At 43.2% G+C, this 22,873-nt stretch overlaps 1 protein-coding gene across 1 annotated transcript; it reads right to left on the bottom strand.

The window, feature by feature from the left end:
- Positions 1-674: 674 nt before the first annotated feature.
- On the bottom strand, positions 675-20,924 carry tnip2 (TNFAIP3 interacting protein 2). The gene is made up of 6 exons (XM_043704016.2): positions 19,908-20,924; positions 12,580-12,897; positions 8,699-8,779; positions 7,061-7,390; positions 5,303-5,422; positions 675-4,579 (listed from the first exon to the last, which is right to left on the bottom strand). Exons 1-6 carry the CDS (start codon positions 20,259-20,261, stop codon positions 4,328-4,330), a joined length of 1,455 nt encoding a protein of 484 aa, XP_043559951.2. The 5' UTR covers positions 20,262-20,924; the 3' UTR covers positions 675-4,327.
- Positions 20,925-22,873: the final 1,949 nt, after the last annotated feature.

The following is a 22,873-nucleotide window of genomic DNA, read 5'->3' as shown; positions in this document are numbered from 1 at the left end:
TTGTCCTGGATGATGTCAAACTTCTTGAGTGTTATTGGAGCTACACTCATGAAGGCAAGCAAGGAGTATTCCCTCATAGTGATGACCTGTATCTTGTAGATGATGGACAGGCTTTGGGGAAATCAGGAAGTGAGTTACTCACTGCAATTTGCATTCCAAACCTTTGAGCTGTTCGTGTGTAGCCACTGTGTTTATAGGGTGATATAAACCCCCAGGAAGTTGATATTGGGGGAATTACTTGATAGAGCAATAATTCTTATCCATTTTGTAACAAGAGCTATAGATGTTCAGATAGAGATTCAAATCAGGAGAAGGCAGACCACACAGACAAGGGCAGGGGCAGCATTTATTGCCCATCTAAAGAAGTTAGTGATAAGCTGCCATTTTGGATACAATTTCATGGTGTACTTGCTTGGTCATTTCTTAGCTGCTAGGATACTACCTCCCAAAAAAAAACTCTTGCTTAAATATGGTTAACATTTTCTAGTTCTCCCTCTGTCTGCAGAGACCTGCCAACTGTCTCAGCATTTTCGTGTTGGTTTCAGATTTCCAGGATCTATATCTACAGGTTCAGATGTATGGACAAGGACAAGGAGTTGAATGACATCCTTCTGCATTGTTTGGTTTTAATATTTCTCTCAAACTGAAATATTGAATGCTACAATACACCAAAATCTTTCAAAAATTATTTTAATATAAAAATAATTTAAACACATTTGAATTGTGTCATATTAGAGAAAGGCTGGGGTTTCAGGAAGTAAAACTTTGGTAGAACAAATTACAAAAATACAAAGCAGCATGACTAATATGCAAGGAAAATTACAGTTAGAGCATTATTAAAGATTATTATAGATCTAACACAGCTGAAACGTTGTGCAATTCTGAATGACCACTGGAACCCATACTCTGTGCTGGATCCAATGATGCTGCTACCATTAAATGGACCAATTTATTCACAAACTGTCCATTCTTGTGTTTTTCATACACAAACGTCTGGAAACCTGATTAAGAATTCTGGAAATTCCATCACGTATTTTACTGTTTCATACCCTGTTGAGGAACTGGAGATGACTAAAGGATGTGGAGATGTCACAAGGCTGGATGGAAACTCTGGTTGGAGGAGGGCGAGGGTGAAGGGAATTTTGATTAAAATTAGACCGGTCAGGTAAATCAGGATTTCTTCAGAGGAGGAAGTGGGAATCTGCCTCCCAAAGTTGTCGAGGCTCAGGGAAAGACGCAATAGTAGCTGGCCCATAGAAACATTTTGTTATTCCGCTCCTCCCCAGTGGTTGGATTACAAAGCTGATGCTTCATTTGTATGGAGGCTTGATCACAGCCTACCATGGACTAACTGTTCAGTTCTGGGTTGCATACGACGCCAAAGCTCAGAAAAAAAATCACAGAATTGTGAGGCGGCTGTTCAGCCCATTGTACCTGCAACAGCTCTTCAAACAAGTATCATTTCTGGTGCTCAATGAGAACTGGAGCCCAGATATTGACACCGTACTGCTTCCCCCACGCACAGTCAGCTTTGTAAAACCAAAACACAGGTGACTTCCGGCACATGTTAACCAAGTTCAGGTGCGTTGTACCATGCGATTGTATAGTTTTAGAACAAGTCACTCAAACCTCTTTATCCAGGATGAAATGGTTTAGAACAAGACTTTCAGCAATGTCAGAAGGTTGAGCAGGTGAAACACATGCAAAATTACATTGAATAAGTGCAGACACAGAACAACTTCATGGCAGAGAAAACAGGCTCAACCTTTGTTTATCAGTTTTAAAATAATGAGTTTTCAAATGAGCCTTAACACAAACTGGCGCAATAAAATTAATCACTTTTTTAAATAACTCAATAAATAATTGTTTGATTTAATCCATTTTCCATTGTGGATTTTCCCCAATAGTTGAGCTTTACCTATGCGCTTCAATGTGCGACACACATTTTAAGTTTGGCACTGATGAGATAATCTCTGTCCTACCATAACTTTGTGGCGAGACACATCTGGCTCCTAGTGTTAGCCTTCAGAGACAGTGCAAAGCTGATGATTCCAGCAGCAGTTAACAGGATTTTCCCTTTGACTAAGGCACCAATCTCAGGAGTGAAGGGAAAGCTACCCATTTGCATAATGGCCCAGGCATCAGAACAACAGGAGGTACCAGTCTCAGACAGTTCCAGTTCCAGGCTGAGTGTAGGAGAAACCAGAGACATAATGTGTGAGGAATGTAGCATGCTTTGGAGGACCTGGTGTTTTCAGGACTATTGCTGTTTCCTTCATTTGACTAATTTTATGACCTGTTGTACACTTGCAGATTTGGTTAACTTGATTAATTTGATTAACTTCTTTTGATTACAACTTAAAACTCACTTCATTAGCTCTTACCAGCTGTTTGTAAAGTGATTTTTAATTCTATTCCACATTCTATTTTGCTGTCTCTCTCACACACAATAATTTTAGGATGCAAGCTCTTGCCACTGGTATTCCCTTTTCCCTCCTCAGCCCTCTCCTCCTTCCCAACCCAGTTCCATACTTTCAATGAGAAAGGTGTAACTTAACCCCAGCTAACGTGCACTGTATCCAGACAGTGACTTTACATAGTGTTAAATGCTGGAACCTGCTCCAACAACAGATTTAGTTTTACCACATGATTTCTGCATTTATCTAGTGCTTTTCTCAAATGCTCCAAAATACGTCACAGCCAATGAAGTAATGTGCAAAAACTGCACACAGCAAGCTTCCAAAAACAGCAACTTCATAATCGGGGTTTGGGGTGGGCGGGGTTTCCCAGGAATGGGATCTGGTGACACAGTGAAGGAACACTGATATTGTTCCAGGTCGGGATGGTGAGTCACCACGTGGTGGTGGCAGTGTTCCCATGTATCTGCTGCCCTTCTCCTTCTCGATAGAGGTGGTCATGAGTTTGGAAGGTGCTGCCCCAGGATCTATGGTGAATTTCTGCAATGCATCTTGTAGATATAACACACTGCTGCTGTTGGTGTTGAGGGAATGGATGCTTGAGGGTATGGTACCAATCAAGCAGGCTGTTTTGCCCTGGATGGTTTCGAACTTTGAGTGAGGTTGGAGCTGCACCATGCAGGCAAGTAGGGAGTATACCATCACACTTCTGACTTGTGCCTCGTAGATGGTGAACAGGCTTTGGGGAGTGAGAAGGTGAGTTACTCACTGCAGGATTCTCAACCACTGACCTGCTCTTAGAATCATAGAGAGTGTACAGCATGGAAACAGACCACTTGGTCCAACTTGTCCATGCCGACCAGATACCCCAACCTAATCTAATCCCATTTGCCAGCACCTAGCCCATATCCCCCTAAACCCTACCCATCCAGATGTCTTTTAAATCTGTAATAGTAACAGCCTCCACCATTTCTTCTGGCAGCTCATTCCATACACGTACCACCCTCTGTGTGAAAAAGTTGCCCCTTAGGACTCTTTTATATCTTTCTGCTCTCAGCATAAACCTATGCTGTCTAGTTCTGGACTCTTCCACCCCTGGAAAAAGACATTGTCTATTTATCTTATCCATGCACCTCATGATTTTATAAACCTCTATAAAGGTCACCCCCTCAGCCTCCAACGCTCCAGGGAAAACAGCCCCAGCCTATTCAGCCTCTCCTTATAGCTCAAACCCTCCAACCCTGGCAACATCCTTGTAAATCTTTCAAGTTTCACAACATCCTTCCAATAGGTTTGCTTTTCCAAAATGCAGCATCGCACACTCTAAATTAAACTCCATCTCTTTAGGCTCTTATAGGCACTGTATTTACATGGATAGTCCAGTTCAATTTCTAGTCAATAGTGATCCATTATGATGTTGTTAGTGGTGGATTCGGTGATGGTGGTCAAAGGATAATGGTTAGACTCTCTCTTGTTCAAATGGCCACTGTCTGCTAATTGTGTGGAGTGATGTTGCTTGCCTCTTCTCCATTCTCTGGTTATTGTCCAAGGTTTGCTGCTCATGGACTGCTTCAGTACATGAGGAACCATGAAACACTGCTTAACAATTCAAAAATCTTCCCACTTCTGACCTTATCATCATGAAAAGTAATTGATGAACCATTTATACGAAATGTTTAAAGTTACTATTGTGCAGGTTTTTCCTGTGAATCCAGGAATTTTCTCGATGTCGGTTCATCAACGGCCAGTGTCCAGGTCTTTCTGTATTTGGACATGGACTGCTTCAGTATCTGAGTTGTCACAAATGGTGCTGAATGTTATGTAATCAGTGTCAATGGGAAGATTCCAGGATGAAGGCACATCAGAGTCAATGTTTGCTGTTGGTGGTTTGATACGAGAGACGTGTAGGTTCATTGGCAGCACTCTGAGATGTGCCTGAGGCACTCGTCGCTCACCTCATCATTGAAGAGTCTCATGCACTTGGGGCACTGCAGAAGTCCTTGTTGTCTGGTCTCAGTACCCGGGCTCCCGCTGGACTGTAAGGGGTGGGAGACCTTTGCTGGTGTCTCTGTACTATTACCAAGGAATGGCGCCTGCACATTAGGCTCCAAGTAGTAGGGGCTGACCCTGCCATGGTGACGGGCAGCTGCATCCCGGTGTTCCTACAAAACAATAACAGGCACGATAAGAGCCTTGCTCAGGGACTTGGCTCAGGCTTTATACAACAACCTCATCAAATAAACATTACAACAGTGACATCAGAAGGTAATTCATTGTTTCTCAGCAATAAAGCAATTTCCAAGCTGCAAACAGTTCCACATAAATGCAATTCATTCTTTATCACAAACTTTTCAGAGATTGAATTCGTTGATGTAGTCAAATTTGAAGGCACAGCAAGATCCCACAAGAGGAGTGTTTTTCCTTTGACATTATTAGGAAGGGGCAGGGGTGGTTGATGCTGGCATGGCATTATTAAAGCAAAAGACTCAAAACTATATGATCCCAGTCATCCTGAACCACTTTACAAATGCATGTTTTTTTGAAGTGTGTTCGCTACCAGAAATGTGCCAGCCCTTCTATGCACAGCAAGATCCCAAAGTGAAATCTGTGTAATCTGTTTTAGTGGTTGATGCTTGAAGGATAACACGGGAGAGCTCCCCCTGCTCTGAACCAGTGCCACAGAAACATTAACATCCCTCAGTGAGAGATTTTGATTAACATACAGAGAAAGACAGCCCTGAGAGTATTGCACAGTGTACTACACTGGGACCTCCAGCCAAGGATAGGATTAACACACAGAGCTATGGCTGAAACCCACAGAACAGACTGTTTGCTGAGCTCACACTGATTTTCCACTTTTCAGCCTTATCCTTTGTTTTTTTTACCTGTTTCCTTGGCAACTGCAACCTCAGGCAAGCCATCTCTTCCTCGAGCTCCTGAATCCGGCTTTGGGCCCGTTCACGGTCCTCCCGTTCTGAATGGAAATCATCTTTGTAGACGAGGACCTGGAACCAAGTCAACTTCAGTTAGAGGATGCAGGGAGGGAAGGAAAAACAAAAACACCAGAATATACCAGCAGATACACAGGCAGTGGATCAGAGACAGGGTGACAGGGAGAGGTTAGGATTGTGATGGGTTTGGATTTTAATCATTGAATTAGGGTTTTCTAGTTGACTTGCTCTGCCTCATTTGGGGAACTGGTGGGGGGAGGGGAACAAATATTTTCAAGATATTATCCCAAGTCCATCGCTGGGTCCTGGCTGAGAGGGTGGGACTGTGGTTGGAATAGGGAGGGGTCGTGGGGAGGTGTTTTGAGGCTGGGTGAAGCCATACTAAACCCGACTGTCAAAACTAGGCTACAAACAACTGGACAAAGTTTGCGTAGCTCTTCCTGAGATTAGCAAAGACTTACATTCTTTAGACAAAGTACCTGGAAATTCCTTTTGGGAATAAGAGTGAAACACACCTCATGCTGAAACCAGCCAATCAGGCAATGTCACTGAAACATTACACAACCCACCATGGGCGGCACGGTGGCTCAGTGGGTAGCACTGGAGCCTCACAGCACCAGAATCCCAGCCTCAGACGACCGTCTGTGTGGAGTTTGCACATTCTCCCAGTGTCGGTGTGGGTTTCCTCCGGGTGCTCCGGTTTCCTCCCACAGTCCAAAGATGTGCAGGTCAGGTGAATTGGCCACACTAATTTGCCCATAGTGCTAGGTGCATTAGTCAGAGGGAAATAGGTCTGGGTGGGTTGCTCTTCAGAGGGTCGGTGTGGACTGGTTGGGCCGAAGGGCCTGTTTCCACACTGTAGGGAATCTAATCTAATCACATTTTACCACAAGATTCACTAGAGACTGGTGGTTCCTACTTCACCTTATGCTGTCAAGGTCCAAAATGGTAAATGACATCATATATTAATTCTACAGACAGCCAATGTGAACTCTACCGACTGAATGGCCTCTGTGCTGCAACAACTATAAAGTAGTTCGTCAACTCTTTATTGGTGGGTTGGAATACACATTCCTGCTAACTAGCAAAGCCAAGTTTCAAAGATGGACAATAGTCTGGTTTGTAGGAGTGGCCACGGCAACAGAACTACCAAGGCAAGCAGTGATTCATTTCAGTGCTTTTAGTGGAAAAAAAAAGGGAAGTTGCTAAGTTCCTGACAATTGATGATATTTCCAATCCCCAGCTAATTGTGGCTGAGATGAGTCACGAAGAGCCTGGAGTTGCAGGGAGTGAGAGAGGAATTTCCCCAAAACATGTGTAAATCCAAAAAGATATCCCGGCCAGGAATTAGGGCAATTTGTTATTGGGAGATTGAAGATGCATCAGTAACTGCCTGGGACACAATCAGTCCAATGAACTTTGAACTCCATAAACACAGACATCATCACTCCTCCATTTGTTTGGATGCATAGGATATAGTTTCCAGAACTTGATAATGCAATCAAAAACAAACAGAGGGATATTTGGAGACGACAGAATGACTGAAACAGATGGGGAAATAGGAGATGAAACACAATGCTGGGAAATGTGAAATCATGCATTTTGATCGGAACAGTGAGGCAATATTAACTCACTCCGATTTTAAAAGGAGCAGGAAGGTCAGGGCTGGTGGTGGTTTCTCTGTCTCAGTACCTGTTGCTCCAGCATTTGCACTCTCTCATTGGCAGCAGCTTCAGCTGTCTGTGCGGTTTGTAGCTCATCCCGGAGTTGTTGAATGGTCACCCTTTCCTTGTCCAGGCCATCCCGGAAGCCTGCGAGGCGCCCACATTCTTTCATACTCTCCTCCAGCAGCCGGTTCAGCCTCAAGATCTCCTGCTGCAGCACATTCTCGTTAGCCTGAGGGGCACTAAGTCCAGTTCGGTCAACCCTGGACTTCAGATCCTTCAGCTGCTGGTGAAGGTTCTTAACATACTCCTCTCGGCTGATGTCATACTTTTGCCATTTGGCATTAAGGTCTTCCACCTGAGAGGATTCAAGAGTAAGGAACTGTTAAATAGTGCACATGATTGGAATCGTAGACAGCCTTAGCTATGTTAGTGCTGTGTGTATAGTGCTGCACTCAGTGACCTCCCAGATCTGCAGTCTCCAATCTGGAGGGGAGCAGCAGAAGATTAGGGAAAAATATCAGCAACCTTCCCTAACACCCAATGGCAACTGTTTCATCCAGAGTGTGATAATCCTGAAACCCCAGACCGAAGGCCACAGCTGGAATACTATCCACAGTCCCGTATCCCTTACGTGGAAGCAAAATATACTGGCAATGAAGGAAGGATCGCTACACTGATCCTGGGTACAGAGGGACTGTCTTACAAGGAGAGGTTGAGTAGGTTGGGCCCGTACTCATTGGGTTTAGATGAATAACCTTCTTGAAACATAAAAAGTTCTTACGGGAATTTGACTGGGTGGATTCAGAAAAGTTGTTTTCCCTTGTGGGAGAATCTAGAACCAGGGTATTATCTCAGAATAAAGGTCACACATTTAAGACAAAGAGGAGGAGGAACATTTTCTCAATGGAATCCTTTACCACAGATGGCTAGGGAGGCTGGGGTGCCAAATATGTTCAAGACAGAGATAGACAGATTAATCTGTAAAGGAATCAAGGGTTATGAGGAAAGTGGAGTTGATGACAGTCAGATCAGCCATAATCTCTTCAAATGGTGGAGCTACCCGATGGGCTGAACGACCTCCTCCTGCTCCTACGTCTTACAGTCAATCCTGTAACAGCCTGGTAAATAAGGGTATCCACCGTCAGATACGTGAGAGCAACTAAACAAGCATTGGACTCCAGTGACACACACCATGTGACTTCTAGTATACTCAGGCTCAGTGTGTAACACACAGGTCTTTGAATCAGAGAGTATGACAAAAGGCTGTCTTTCAGATGAAATTAAACTCAATACCTGACCATCTGTCCTCCCAAGTGGTGTAAAAGATCCCATAGCAACTACTTTGAAAAGAGCAGGGACACTCTCGGTGGCCTGTCCAATCACTTTCCTGGCCATTTATCTCACTGATATTTGCAGGAGCTGCTATCTGCCAGATTTCAGCACCAAAACCACAGCCACCAAGAGTGAGGCGAAGGAAATAAGGTGCTGTTCAAGAGACCAGAACCAGAGGAACGCAAAAACTGGAGAGGGCTGTAAAGAGAGTGCAGAGCTCAGTAAACGGGGAAGCCCAAGGGGAACGGGGCGGAAAAGGACAGGAATTTTAGAACAAAAAGACAGGTCTTGTTTACTGCAGGCTTAAAGGGGCGTGGTTAAATCTACTTACATAAAGTACTTTCTGTTTGAGCACTCGGTTCTCCTCTTGCAGTTGACACATGTTGCTGTCTGGTGAATCGGCTTGATGTAACTGTTGAGGCAAAGGTTACATTGTCAGGCTTTTGTTCAAACTTTCACATCCTTACCAAATTAGGTCATGAACCTTGATTGACGCTGCTTTGGAAACACACGGTCAAGTTATTCTTCTGCTTTTTCACAGCAATGAAGTGTTTTCAAAAAGATTATTTATTTGAGCCCTTTTCTTTTATATAAAGCATTACATACCCAAATGACTGCCAGGGACACCCACATTGTACAATTTAATAATAAAAAAATTACCCAATTAGGTACAGAAGGGTCCCTTCACTTCCAAAGGTTGGCGTAAGGTGGGTTTCCACAAAGATGGAAACATTAAGTGACCAATGGCAGAAATGTACGGATATGCAGTTGGAGATTCCTGCTGAAACCTCCAGGAATTTGTGACTGGAGTTGGCACCACTTATGTTATGGATGCTTACACAGTTTTAAAAATGGGTCAACCTGGCCAAGCCACTTTCTCTGAATTTACTGGGAATGGCTCAGTTTGCTTGGCACTGTTAACATCTCTGATTGGAACTTAGCACTGACTCCATAGGGTCCTTCTCTCTCACTGATCCTTCCTTTCACAGTCACTCTCACTTCCTCCATTAATCCTTTCATTCCCAGAGACTTTCTGGTCTTACTCTGCAGATCAATCCCTCCTGCCCTTTCCTTAGTTCCCTCTTCATTTCCCTCCTCTGTTTTACATCTCTCCCCAACATTGACAGGAGGTGCCAATCCAACCAGTCACCTCTCTGATCATTCGAGGTGAAAGTGAGGACTGAGGATGCTGGAGATTAGAGTCGAGAGTGTGGTGCGGAAAAAGCACAGCCGGACAAGCAGCAGGAAAAATCGACGTTTCGGGCAAAAGCCCTTCATCAGAAATGAGGGTCAAACGTCGATTTTCCTGCTCCTTGGATGCTGCCTGACCTGCTGTCCTTTTCCAGCACCACACTCTCATCTCTGATCATTCTGCCTGGGTTCATTCCCTCCATACATCTCTTTCAGAATTTATATTGTAAATTTTAAAGGCATGACAAATACAGATTGCCCATTACTTTAAATTAAATAATAAATAAGTGGGATCCGACTTCCTGCACACATTGCATTCCAGAATAAATTTCCATTCACAAACTCCTCATTCAATTAAATGAGGAAATTAAGGTCAAAGCAAGTTCAACATATAATCTCACTGTCCACACTGCAGAGTAAATCTAAGTGAACCCCAAGGGCATGCTGTTCAGATGTATGCTGAAACAATTACAAAACACTGCTACTTGCTGAATTAATATACACCAGGATTAGGTTGCTCGGCTGTCCAAGCCTTCTTTGTCAATGAACACTAGCAAGGCTAATGTGTTGATATTTTGAACTCCACACTACCATCTATTGCTAGATTCCTCAGCCTAAGATGCTATTAACCTTTACCTTAAAAATATTCAGTGACCCCCACTTCCACTGCTTCTGAGGCAGAGTTCCAAAGTCAAATGACCCTCACGGAACTGTTCTCCCCATCTGTTTAAAACCCTTAATTCTAAAACAGTGGCCCTAGCTTGGAATCACCCACAAGAGGGTGCATCCTGTCCATGTTCACCCCATTGGGAACATTCAGGATCATATCCACTTCAATCAAGTCAGCCTCTCACTCTTCTAAACTCCAGTGAGAATAAATCCAGCCTCTCCAACCTCCCCTCATGATACCTCCTGGTATCAATTTAATAAACATCCTCCAATGCATTTACATCTTTCCATCAGGAGACCAGAGTTGCACACAGTAATCAAGATTGTAGAAATGAATTGGAACTCATTACATTACTGGGGAAGACTGGCACTCTATACCCTTTGACAAACCTTTCTACAAAGCATTTACTGTTCATTTTCAAAGGTCAGCTGAGTAAACGGAGCCAAGTTTCAGTTATGTATAGAGTCCAAAATCTGGTTTCCAGCATCTGCAGTCATTGATTTTACCTCTTATGAAACTGGGCTGACTCTCCAGATCAAAGAAGCTTGGGGAAGGGGCAGTGGTTGAATGAAGCTATTTAAAATCACGCATAAGCAAGGAGGAAGTGTTGCCACTGACAGGAATGTCACTAACTTGAGGGACACCAAAGGCAAGTGGTAAAACATCCAGATGAGAAGCTTTTTTTATATAAAAAATTAGAAGTTAGTAAGATTTGAAATGCATGGCTTGAAAAGAGCAGAATTAAAAAGAGAACTGGATAATTCAAGAAAAGCAAAAACCATACAGCTATGTGGACACAATTGGGTTCATAGAATGATCCAGTTATCCCAAAAAGCTGCACAGTGGGGATGACCAGCCTCTGTTCTGTAAGTTTCTAAATGCTCATACAATATGGCTACCACTAAATTTGGAAATTAGACAAAAGAAAATGCTCTCGTTAATGAAGTAATTCAGTTAAAAAGGAATCAAAGGCAAGCGATCAAAATTATGTCACCAGGAAGGTTAATTATAACGTGGTGCAGCGCTATAGATACTTTTATAACTATCTTTCTAAAACCTTGTTTCCTGCTGTTGGAAAGTCCCAGCATTAATCAAACAGATAAAATGGAGGATGGGAAAGTCCACACTTCACATCATGAATAACCTCCAACATCAACTGACTGGAAATAAATCTCATGTCGGTGCCTGGGAAATTTCAAACCTATTCCTTGGGAATCATGTTACCCCACTGTTGTTGTTTTTAAAACCTTATATTTCTGCTTGTGTGTGCTTTGCCTACAATTTTAAATTTTCAAAAAAGTCCAAAAGGTTTTCAAGGTCAAACAGCTGAGAAGATCCAGAGGGTGGTGCAGTGTTTGGGAATAATATTTTTTTAGGGGGGTTTGGGTTTGCAGGATGTACTGTCCATAGAAGGTCCAATGCACAGGGGTTGTGGCACAGTGCTAGTGTCTCTACCTCTGAGCCAGGAGACCCGAGTTTGTCTGGCCTGCTCGAGATGTGCTCATTAACATCTCTCAACAGGTTGATTAAACAATAAAAATAAGTCAGTCTGCTGGATAAGAATGCCTATAAGGCCGAGGAGTTAGAGTATCCCAGCTCTGGTCAGGCCTGCACAGTGTAGGTTCATAATGCTTCAGAGATCAGGCTAAGAGGGGCTTTGTGTTTTATTGTCACTCACCAATGCACCTTTTGACAACGCTTGTTCCTTGAAAACTAACAGAAGGAGCTACTGCCTCACGGTGACAGACAGACAGACACCATAATCTTGTTCAAATCCCAGTAAATGTCACATTAGGCTGAGACAGTGAGTTAAGGGGGGGATTGACAAATGGTGAACGTTGAGATAGTGATGTGGGGGGAGAGAGAGAGAAATAGGGGAAATAAACTGAAAAGACATACAGAAAGAAAAAAAAGAGAGAGACAGAGAATGGACAAGTTGGGCAGCAGTGTTAAAGCTTCCCGGTCGGCCGGGACATTCATACTGAGAGGAGTGGCACTGTCAAGTATTGTGCCCCCACGGGTTTACACTATCAGGACCTGACAGACCTCCTGACCATGGGTCCTGTCAGTAATTCATAAAGATGTGAAGGTTCTTTTCTCAATAACAAATCAGCCTCCACCATGATGGACAAGAAGCAGATCCATCTGTTTGGCCACACATGCCTGGCAGGTGGTATAGATGCAGGCAAGTTAGTGAGATGCCAAGTCTAGACCTCAACCCTGATCAAAACCATTATATTTTGGGTTGAGTGAGGGCTTAGTACAAAATCCCCTCCCCACCAACTCGGCGCCATTCACTGGCTCAATACCTCCCACTTTTATACCCGAATGTGTCCAATTGGGAAAGGTACCGGTAGTGCCTCGGCATCCTGTTTGGCAAGGTTCTGCTCCTTCTCCATCCTGTGCCCAGTCTTTGCCTGCTGCTCCTCCAGCTGCTGTGCCAGCTGCTGGCACATGTCTGCAGTGCTAGCCAGCCGCAACTGTAGTTGTTCAGTCTCATCTGCCAGCGAGCGGCACCACAGCCTCTGGGTGGCATGAAGTCTCTCCTTGTCCCGCAGGGTTTGGTGCAGCCTGGCAATCTCACTGGTCGCCTCGTGCTTTGAGCTGCTCACCATCTGCTCTACTTCACGTTCCTTCTCCCTGAGCCGTAACTGAACCACCTGCAGATCCTTCAGAGGAGGAAGCGGGGATATAGAGAAACAAACCAAGTTAATTTCATTTAACAACTGACCTGGTGCCACAGTAATTAGCTCTCACACTGGGCTGACAACGCCAGGGCAATACTCAGCAAGTGCCACACTGTCAGAGGTGCCTTCTTTTGGCTGAGAGTTTAAACCAAGGCTCAATCAGCACCCCCCAAAAAGGTGTTTGTGAAAGCTCCCAATGAGCCAATGTTTAGATGAGAAATATATCCCCACGCCCTGGACAGTATTTAACCCCCAATAAATATTGATTATTTGTTAATGTTTGTGAAGAGAGTTTGAATGTTTGTATTCAGGAAAGGTGCTATAGAAATTCAACTTTTTACTTTTCTAACTCTTTGGCTTACGTTTCTGAATCAGTGCCCGAATTTGATATTTTTCCCCCTCTGCCTCATTTACGACAAATATTTAATGAACTGAATTTTTTTCCCCAATCCCGCTTTGCAAAGTAAATCTAAATTTGCTCTATGAACCCACAACCTCTATCACTTAAAAAGCACAAGGAGAGCAGATCCATGGGAACACCACATCCTGAAACTTCCCCTCCAAGCCACTCTCCATTCGGATTTGGAAATATTCCTTCAGTGTCACTGGGTCAAAGTCCTGGAATTCCTACACCACATGGGACTACAAAGGCTTAAAGCAGTGCCTCACCACTATCTTCCCAAGTGTAATGAGAGATGAGCAAGAAACATTGCAAGCAAAACGCACATTCCATAAATGAATTAAAAAAAAGTTAATTTCGTTCTGATTAGATTTAGCAACTTCCAAAACTCTGGACTAACCTCAGCATTCTATGTTGCAACACTTAGCTGTCACATAGCAAGCCTTCCCCTGTCCTTCTCACTGCAATGAAAACACTCATTTTAATCTAACTTTCCTTCTCCACCCTGTGTAACCCACTGTTTACCTGGGGATTCTTTCCCCAATGTTGCAAGACAGAATTTTGTCAATAATTCTCTCGTTATGCACTTTAACTTGCCTAACTTCAATGTTAAGTAAGTGTGGCCAGGAATCCTCCCCATTAAGGATGGTAATCTATAGTTTACTCAAGAAGAATTTAAGCTGGTAAAAGAACAAACTTTCAGTTATATAACACAATTCACATCTTCAGGATGCCATGATGGGCCTCACAGTAATTAAAGCATGTGAAAAAACACTGGATCAATTTGGACTATATTCTCTGCAGTTTAGAAAGAGGAGGATAAATTTCAGAGAGACTGATAAAATTCTAATAGCATTAGACAGGGTAAATACAGGAAGGATATTCCTGATGACCAGGGAGTACAGAACGAGGGCTCATAGCCAATGGATATATGGTAGGCCGTTCAGGACAGAGATGAGAAGAACTGTTTTCACCCAGAGTGTGGTGAGCCTGTGGAGTTTTTCCAAGAGTTAGATGTAGTTCCTAGGCCTAAAGGGATCAAAGGGTCTGGGAAGAAAGTAAGAACAGTGCACTGAGTTGGGTGATCAGTCATGATCATATTGAATGGAACAGCAGGCTCGATGGGACAAATGGCCTACTCCTGCTCCCTTTTTCTATGTTTGTAGTCACTATTGTTTTGTAGGCAAGGAGGGCCAATTTACACACAGCCAGCTCCCACAAAGAGCAGTTGGTAAAGGGATAAATATTGGATACCCAGGAACACCCTTTTCACCTGAATAGTGCAATGGGATCTCTGTAACCATCAGAGAACAGCCTTCGTTAAATATCCCACACAAAGTGCAGCGTTCCCTCAGTGCTACAGTGCACCGCTCCATCAGCACTACAGTAGAACAGCAGCCGAGATGATTTGTTCAAATTTGTACCATGGCATTCTGATTGAAAAGTGAGGAACTACCTATGGATGAAGGTCACCCGGTACAGACTATTGTGTTGACAAATCTCCCATGGAATACCTAAATCATCCAATCATTCAAACTGAATAATGCAAATAAATAGAATCTATATAAAAGTGTTATAAAAGGTCATTTGGTTTGCACCAAGGTTCATACAACATTGGCCACCTTTATCCTTTAACCCCATCAACATGTCCTTCTAATCTCTTCTTCCTCAAGTGTTTATCTAGCTTCCTCTTAAATGCATTGATGCTTCTCATGTCAGCCATATCTTTTGATACTGAGTTTCACATTCTCACTAATCCAGGAATCAAACAGTCGGTTTTTAAAAAAATACTTTCACAGATCGTTTGAGTTAGTCAACCTTGAAATATACAGTCCTCAAAGTGCCACTCAGTTTCCTGCATAACCTCTCAGGTTTCTCTGTAGCCACTGCTGCTTTACCCTAGCAATCAAGACCTACATGATATGAAGAGATCAGTTTGAATTACACGTGGGTGGGAAAAGAGATTGTGCAGAAGGGGGAAGTCCATAATTGTGACAGTCACAGAGTGTTTCTGGAAGCAGCAGAACATCTGCAGACACAAATCAATTTTGGTCTCAGAAATTCACAAGTACCTGTACTTGGTTATTCAAATCAAGGGAAAGACTAGCAGTCAATGCTCAACCCTTCCAAGAGGAAAGTGACTTGGGTCTCAGGCCATTTCAGAGGGTGGTTGAAACGCAGTCACATTGCTGTTGGTCAGGAGTCACATGTAGACCAAACCAGGCAAGGACAGATTTCTTCCTTTATGGGTCGTTCCTAACCAGATTTTTGTGTTTGTGCTTATAAACGCTGACTAATTCCAGGTTTACATTATCCCCTCTTCTTTGCTAAAATCGGATCTCAAAATTATTAGTCCAGGCCTGTCATTCTATGTTGGTATAGTACTCTGTTTTCAGTTCAGAGGGACATGGCTTGCAGAGGCCACATTGAGTAATTTCATATCACATAAGTATTTGAAGATGATCAGCATGCTTTGCTCTTAACTACTCAATGACTGAGCAGTCAGTCTGCTGTATCAAACCACCACTGACATCAACGCAGTGGGCTATCTCCACCTTCTCTGGGTAACTTGGTATGGTCACTAATACAGCGTCTTTGCCAGTGATAGCAACATCCAAGAATCAATATTGCAAAGAAGTGTGGTGAATGGTTGCTGGCCATTCTAGAAACACAAAGGGTGCAGATAGACAACTGGGAAGCCACGAGGATGAAAGGACTTCATAGAGTAGACACAGAAAACAGGAAAGACGGTTGAAGATTTCTAGCCTCAGAAACAGAAAAATAGGAAAACCAAATCTCTGGCCAACAGCAAGATGATTGGTCAGAGGTGATTCAGCGGATCATATTTCCATCACTAAACCAGAAAGTTGCAGGTTCAATTCCTACTGCAGACAATCGAGTACAAAATCTAGAATGACATTCCCAGCACCAGAACGAAGGTGGCTTCTTTCAGATGGGATGGACATAAAGATTCAATGGCCCCCATTGAAAGGGGAGGACAGGATTCTTCCCTGCTGTCCTGCACAATATCTATCCCTCAGTCCAAATCAGCAAAGTAAAATTCGCTCTTATTGTTGTTTGAGAGAGGTCGCTGTGAGCAAATTGACTGCCCTGTTTTCTACAAGTAACAACACTTCAAAAGGAACTTCAAAGTGTTTTAGGATGTCCTGAGGAACTTGAGGTGTTTTCTAAAAACGCAAATACATTCTTTCTTCAGATGAGAAAACCCAACGTTGACTGTGTGACAACAGAAGGAAATGAAGTGTGTTAAGGGCTTGTGGTATTTATGGTCAGCTAGGTTGATATGACTAGCTTTGTAACAAGTAATAATGAATGGGTTTACCAGAAGATGAGTGCCTTCACTAGATATTAGTCATTCGATCAAGTGATTCTCAATAGCATTCACTCTTAGGTTATAATTTGGCTCAATGTCATCCCTCTAACAAAGCAGGCAAATCACTTTCTCAACTTACTGGATCAGTGGGAGATAAGATGGTGTCAATTTCCATTGTTTGCCTTTCTTGGTTCCCATCCCCTCAGTGAAATGTCTCAGTCTCAGCCTTACTGAACTAAGCAATTCTCATTCAAATAGACTCCAGCTCCTTTCACTGGAGAAAGGGTAACCAATTCAAGGCTATGATGAAAGGGTACATGGATGTGAGGATGATAAATGTGACTTCAACTCAGAGGCATGAGAGCCACACTTGACATTTAAATTGGAGTGTGGTAGTTTGGACTCCTGACCACTGAAGGAGGGAAGTTACACTGCTATGTCAACTGAGACCATTGCTATGCAGTAGGAATTGAACCTGTAATTTTCTGATTTGGAGATGAAAGTGTGATCCACAGAATCACATCTGATCAATCATCTTGTTGTTGGCCAGAGATTTGGTTTTCCTATTTCTGAGACTAGAAGTCTTCAACCCTCAAATTCCTGTTTTCTGTGTTTACTCTATGAAGTCCTTTCTTCCTCATGGCTTTCCTGTTGTCTATCCAATTGATTCACAGCACCCTTTGTGTTTCCCCGTGTGGGGAAAGCCAAAATTAGGGGTCATAAATGAAAGATGGTCATTAATAATCCAAATCAGGAATTATATATTCCTTATCATCACAGTGATTAGCTCAGGCAAAAAGTGCTGATGAAGAGCAGGGCAAGCTGTGCAAACACATTGGATTGAGGGGGAATATGTTGAATTGATAGGGTGAGATGAAGAGGAACAGATGAAAATTTGTGTGGGCACAGACTGGTGAAACTGATTGGCTTTTTTTTTGAAAAAGCCACTGCGCTGGAAACCTATACTAAAGAATCTGCAATGATTTTCCCATGTTTTGGAAAAGCACAGCTCTCTCTCAGTTGTGACTTGTGGGAATAAGTTTTGCAAACTCCATCCTGCAGGATGGATGAACTTCAGTGAACCACAAACAAACAATGAGGCCCCACTACCACACTCCAGTTTATACCTCTCATGCCTCTGGGTTGAACATCCATTTCAGGGCCACATACACACTATCTGTGTTGACACTCCTAATGCTGTACTATCAGAGACACTGTGTTTTGGATGAAGCCCTGCCTCTGCCCTCTCAGGTGATTCCACAGTACAGTTTTGTGGAAATGCAAAAGTATTCTTCACAATGACTTGACCAACTGTTTACCCCTCAATCACTGTTACTGCAATAGATCGACATTCATCACCTGCTTGTTTGTGGGAATTTGCTGTACCTAAAATGGCCATTGCATTGCCTTCACTGCACAGCAAAGGCACTTGAAAAGTACCATTACCTAGAAACACTATGGTAAAAAGGCAACTTGTCAGATTCTCTAATTTTCTCTTTAAATAAAGTTCCTTTTAATCCAGCTGACATTTAGAAAAAGAATGTAACGACTTATCTTTTGAGAAAATTTTTAAAAATATTTTGTTTCTTCCCCCTTGTGTTGTGGGCATCAAGTGCAAAGTCAGCACTTTTTGCCCATTTTTAATAAGAAGTTATTAGTGACTCATCTGGAGCCCCTGGGAAGGATTTGATACAACTGATTGACTCACTACTCAAAGCCACTATTGGTGGCATTGGAGTCACACAGGTAAGTCCAAGAGGCTGGTTTCCTTTCCTCAAGGACGTTAGTTGAATCAGATCTTATTCTCCCTTAAACATTTCAGGGTGCCTCAAATCCCAAGTTGATCTCAAGGTGAGTCACTTACAGTTTGGACTCCTAGCCACTGAAGGAGGGAAGTTACATTGTTACGTCAACTGAGGCAATTGCTGTGCATCAGGAGCCACACAATCAGCTTACGCAGATTTCAATAGTTTTTTTTTAAAAAGACACCCCAACAGAGTAATTCACTTTGATTAGTTCTTTTAACTTTGTGCCACATCCCTTCAACTAAATGCAGGAGGTAGCAATTCAGGTCATTGTGCCTGTACAAGCTTTTTAATGAGAAATTAATTTAGTAATACTCTCCAGCTTCCTCCTGTAACTCTGCATTTTCTTCCTTTTCAGATAAGTTTAAATCCATTTTGAATGCTGCATCATAACCTGTATTCACCACAATCTCCAGTAATTCATTCTGGACCTTAGCTGCTCTCTGTATGAAAAAAGCCTTTCTTCTCATTTACCAATTACTTTAAATTTGTGCTCTCACATTCTTGATCATTCCACGAGTGGGAACATGCTTCCCTTTATTTAGTCTGTCCCGACCTCTCATTAATATTGAATACGACAGATGAATACTGCAACAAAATATCCACTCCACCTTCTCTCTGAGGAGAACAATCCCAGAATCTCCAAACTGTCCTCAAAACTGAAATTCCACATCCCTGGAACCATTCTGATAAATATCAGTATCTACTGTTTCTGAGCAAAGTAATTCCTTACCCCTCAGCAGCTTTTATTCATTTGTGAATCAACTTGGATTACATATTTTCCATAATGCCATAGCAATATTTCCACCAGCATTCTCAAAGATCCATCCCATCCTGGCAATGTTTTTCTACAACCTCTACCATCAGGGAGAAGGTACAGAAGCCTGAACACATGCACCAGCCGGTTTCGTAACATTTTCTAACCTACTGTTGTTAGAATACTGAATGGACTCACAAACTTTTAACATTTGCCTGTACCTGTGTTTTTGTTTTTGCCACTCTTTACTTATTATTTAATAGGTGGCACAGTGGCTCACTGGTTAGCATTGTTGCCTCACACCAGCGACCCAGGTTTGATTCCAGCCTTGGGCGACAGTGTGGAGTTTGCACATTCTCCCTATGTCTGCGGGAGTTTCCTCTTGGTGCTCCGTTTTCCTCCCACAGTCCAAAGATGTGCAGATCAGGCCATGCTAAATTGTCCCATAGTATTAGGTGCATTAATGAGAGGGAAATGGGTCTGGGTGGGTTACTCTTCTGAGGGTTGGTGTGGACTTGTTGGGTCAAAGGGCCTGTTTCCACACTGTAGGGATCTATTCTAATATCTATGCTACTTAACTGCCTGTATTGCTCGCAAGGCAAAGCTTTTCACTGTGCCTCGGTACACGTGACAATACAATTATAATATTTTTTTTTAAATACCAGATACATCTTTATAGATGTTTCTGCCCCTTACCTCTTTCAGCTTAGTGTTCTCCTGCTGCCAAATCCTTGATGAATCCGCCAGCTCCTTTTTGACTTTACCCACCTCTTGCAACAGACAGTCCACAAGGGAGCCGGACGGGCCGAAGCTGACCCCGGGCTCCTGGCCGAAACTGACCACCGCGGTGCTGCCCTCGTAAGCGGCCAGGCGAGCCTGCAGCTCCTTGACCAGGCCGTCCTTCAGGGCGAGCTCCTGGCTCAGGCGGCCCACTTCCTGCAGCGTTTCGTGGTAGAAGGTGGTGATGGCGTTGTAGCTTTTCAGCCTGGCCTTGGGGACCCGGTTGTCCTTCGTCAGCCGGCTGCAGACCTCATCGTTGTCCACAGACATTGTTTATAAATGCGGCCACCCCCCCAAATCAGAGCGCAAAAACGAAGTTATCAATCGGGATTTTCTTCTCAAAAGTCCAAGAAGTTTTTAGAAAAAGGATATCTAAACGAAGACATTGTGTGCTGTATCAAATTGTAAAAATGTTACCAAAAATTCCTCCGTCTCTAAATATTAATTGTCTGAATTCTGATTGTCAAAAATGTAGCAAGTAGCACAAATTGTCCGTATTTTCAGCGTTACATTGAAAGCTAATTATTGAGAGACACTGTAGCTTTATGTGGATTCTCTGAAATGAGACTGAAGAGTTTACTCCGACTCAGTTAGTAAATATGAAAAGAGGTTAAACCTTGTCCTCGGGGTAGTGACTGACTGTATCCATTCCGTTCCCTCCATGTCATTTCGCAATCGGCGTATTTCCATCCAACAGCTCGGGAATTTCCTCCCCGGGGATCCCCCTCCTTCTCCGGATTTTTTTTCCGTACTTCTCTCTCTCTCTCTCTCGAAAAATAAATGTCCAAATCTACTCCACTCGCTTGCCCCTCTGTCTTATTCCGATTAACATTTGCTGGTTTAAAAGCTCCAAGAAAACCACTCTTGTAATAATAAAAAAAGACAAAAGCACGGGCAGTATATTTTTAAAACATTACACGTGTCTGACTAGAAGGAACTACTCGCTTGACGAAGGCTTTTTTTTCACATGACGTTTTGACGCTTCCTGTTCGGATTTACCCTTTTGTTTTAAATGAGGGATATACAACCTTTAAAATCTGATCTTTTACATCGACCCCCCTTTCCCCTCTCAGAAATAAATGTATACATTTCACATTCATTACACAACATTCCTTCTCCAAGTTGGGCGTGCATGGCCTATCACAGCAACATCCGCTTCACGTTATTTCTCAGAATTTCATTTCAGTTTCATGCGAATTTCTTTTTGAAAAGCGAGAGAAAGCAATTGACACTGGTTCTCCCGGGACAAGGCAGAGTGGGATCGTGAGCGGGCTGTTTGTGAGCAAGTCATGCTGGAAAGTTTTGTAAATGAAGCTACCGACCGGAATAAAGACTCTTCAAAACTACGCTTTAGAATTATTTGATTTATGTGGGCATTTTCTTTTGTCATCCATCAATTCCAGGAAGTGATGCATTACTGAGTCTTCGTTGACAGATGATAAGTCTGGCCCCTGTGGGAAGTTCAGTTATAACTCTTCAATAGAATTTAGACCACAGAAACAGACCCTGCTGACACTTCCCAATGAGGGGTACATCTCATCATGTTCCTTCACCAGCGGTGTGTTTATTTAGCTTCCCCTGAAATGTTAAAGACTTTATGCTAATAAAAGAAAAACAGTAAATGCTGAAACAGCAGATACCTGAAAGTTTTGTAGCTACTATCCTCTCTACTGGTAAGGCATTCTTGATTTGGTTTGCTTGAGTAAACACATTTGCTGGTATAACTGGAAATGGCTCTTGTCTTTATTAATGTTGATTATTTAATGATAGCAACTAGTTACACTGATGTGATAGACTGAGAGGATGGGCTGCTTTGGTGAATGGTAGTGACTTTACCTGACATAGGGACAGCGCTCTGAAAGCTTATGATTTCAAATAAACCTGTTGGACTATAACCTGGTGTAGTGTGATTTTTGACCTTGTCCACCCCAGTCCCTCCATATCATATTTACATACCAGTAGTGACTAGATTAGATTAGATTCCCTACAGTGTGGAAACAGGCCCTTTGCCCTATCAAGACCACACTGACCCTCTGAAGAGTAACCACCCCTACTTTAGGACTACTTTTGGGGGTGGTGTGGTGGCTCAGTGGTAGCACTGCTGCCTCACAGTACTAGGGACCCAGGTTCAATTCCTGCATTGGGTGACTGACTGTGTGCAGTTTGCACATTTTCCCCGTGTCTGTGTGGGTTTCCTCTGGGTGCTCTGGTTTCCTCCCACAATCCAAAGATGTGCTGGTCAGGTAAACTGGCCATGCTAAATTGCCCAAGTGTTAGGTGCATTAGTCAGGGGTAAATGTAGGGGAGTGGGTTACTCTTCAGAGGGTTGGTGTGGACTTGTTGGGCTGAAGGACCTGTTTCCACACTGTAGGGAATCTAATCTAAAACAGTTTCTCCCAAAATTCCTATTGGATCTTTTGGGGACTAGCTTCTATTTTTGTCCTCTAGTTGAGGGTGCCATCACAGAGCCTCTCTGGTTCTGGTTAGATATCTTGGCTTTGCAGATCAGCAATGTGTGGCGAGAATGAACCATCATTCGTGGGCGGCACGGTGGCACAGTGGTTAGCACTGTTGCCTCACAGCGCCAGAGACCCGAGTTCAATTCCCGACTCAGGCGACTGACTGTGTGGAGTTTGCACATTCTCCCCGTGTCTGCGTGGGTTTCCTCCGGGTGCTCCGGTTTCCTCCCACAGTCCAAAGATGTGCAGGTCAGGTGAATTGGCCATGCTAAATTGCCCATAGTGTTAGGTTAAAAGGGGTAAATGTGGGGGTATGGGTGGGTTGCGCTTCGGCGGGTCGGTGTGGACTTGTTGGGCCGAAAGGCCTGTTTCCACACTGTAAGTAATCTAATCTAATCTACAGGGTTTAGCAATAACAAGCAG

The sequence above is a fragment of the Chiloscyllium plagiosum genome, unplaced genomic scaffold (assembly GCF_037043375.1).
Source record: "Chiloscyllium plagiosum isolate Xiang-an unplaced genomic scaffold, Cpla_swu_hap1 HiC_scaffold_2, whole genome shotgun sequence".
Lineage (NCBI taxonomy): Eukaryota > Metazoa > Chordata > Chondrichthyes > Orectolobiformes > Hemiscylliidae > Chiloscyllium > Chiloscyllium plagiosum.
The sequence above is the reverse complement of the archived record's forward strand: the minus strand, read 5'-3'. Positions and strand labels throughout refer to the sequence as shown.

What these genes read in the sequence shown, in the direction of transcription:
- tnip2 (XM_043704016.2), bottom strand. Translation starts at nt 20,261, where the DNA reads ATGTCTGTGGACAACGATGAGGTCTGCAGCCGGCTGACGAAGGACAAC. An exon ending in AGAACACTAAGCTGAAAGAG is followed by an intron (nt 12,898 to 19,907) that starts GTAAGGGGCAGA and finishes CCTCCTCTGAAG; the next exon opens with GATCTGCAGGTGGTTCAGTT. An exon ending in AGGATGCCGAGGCACTACCG is followed by an intron (nt 8,780 to 12,579) that starts GTACCTTTCCCA and finishes TTGCCTCAACAG; the next exon opens with TTACATCAAGCCGATTCACC.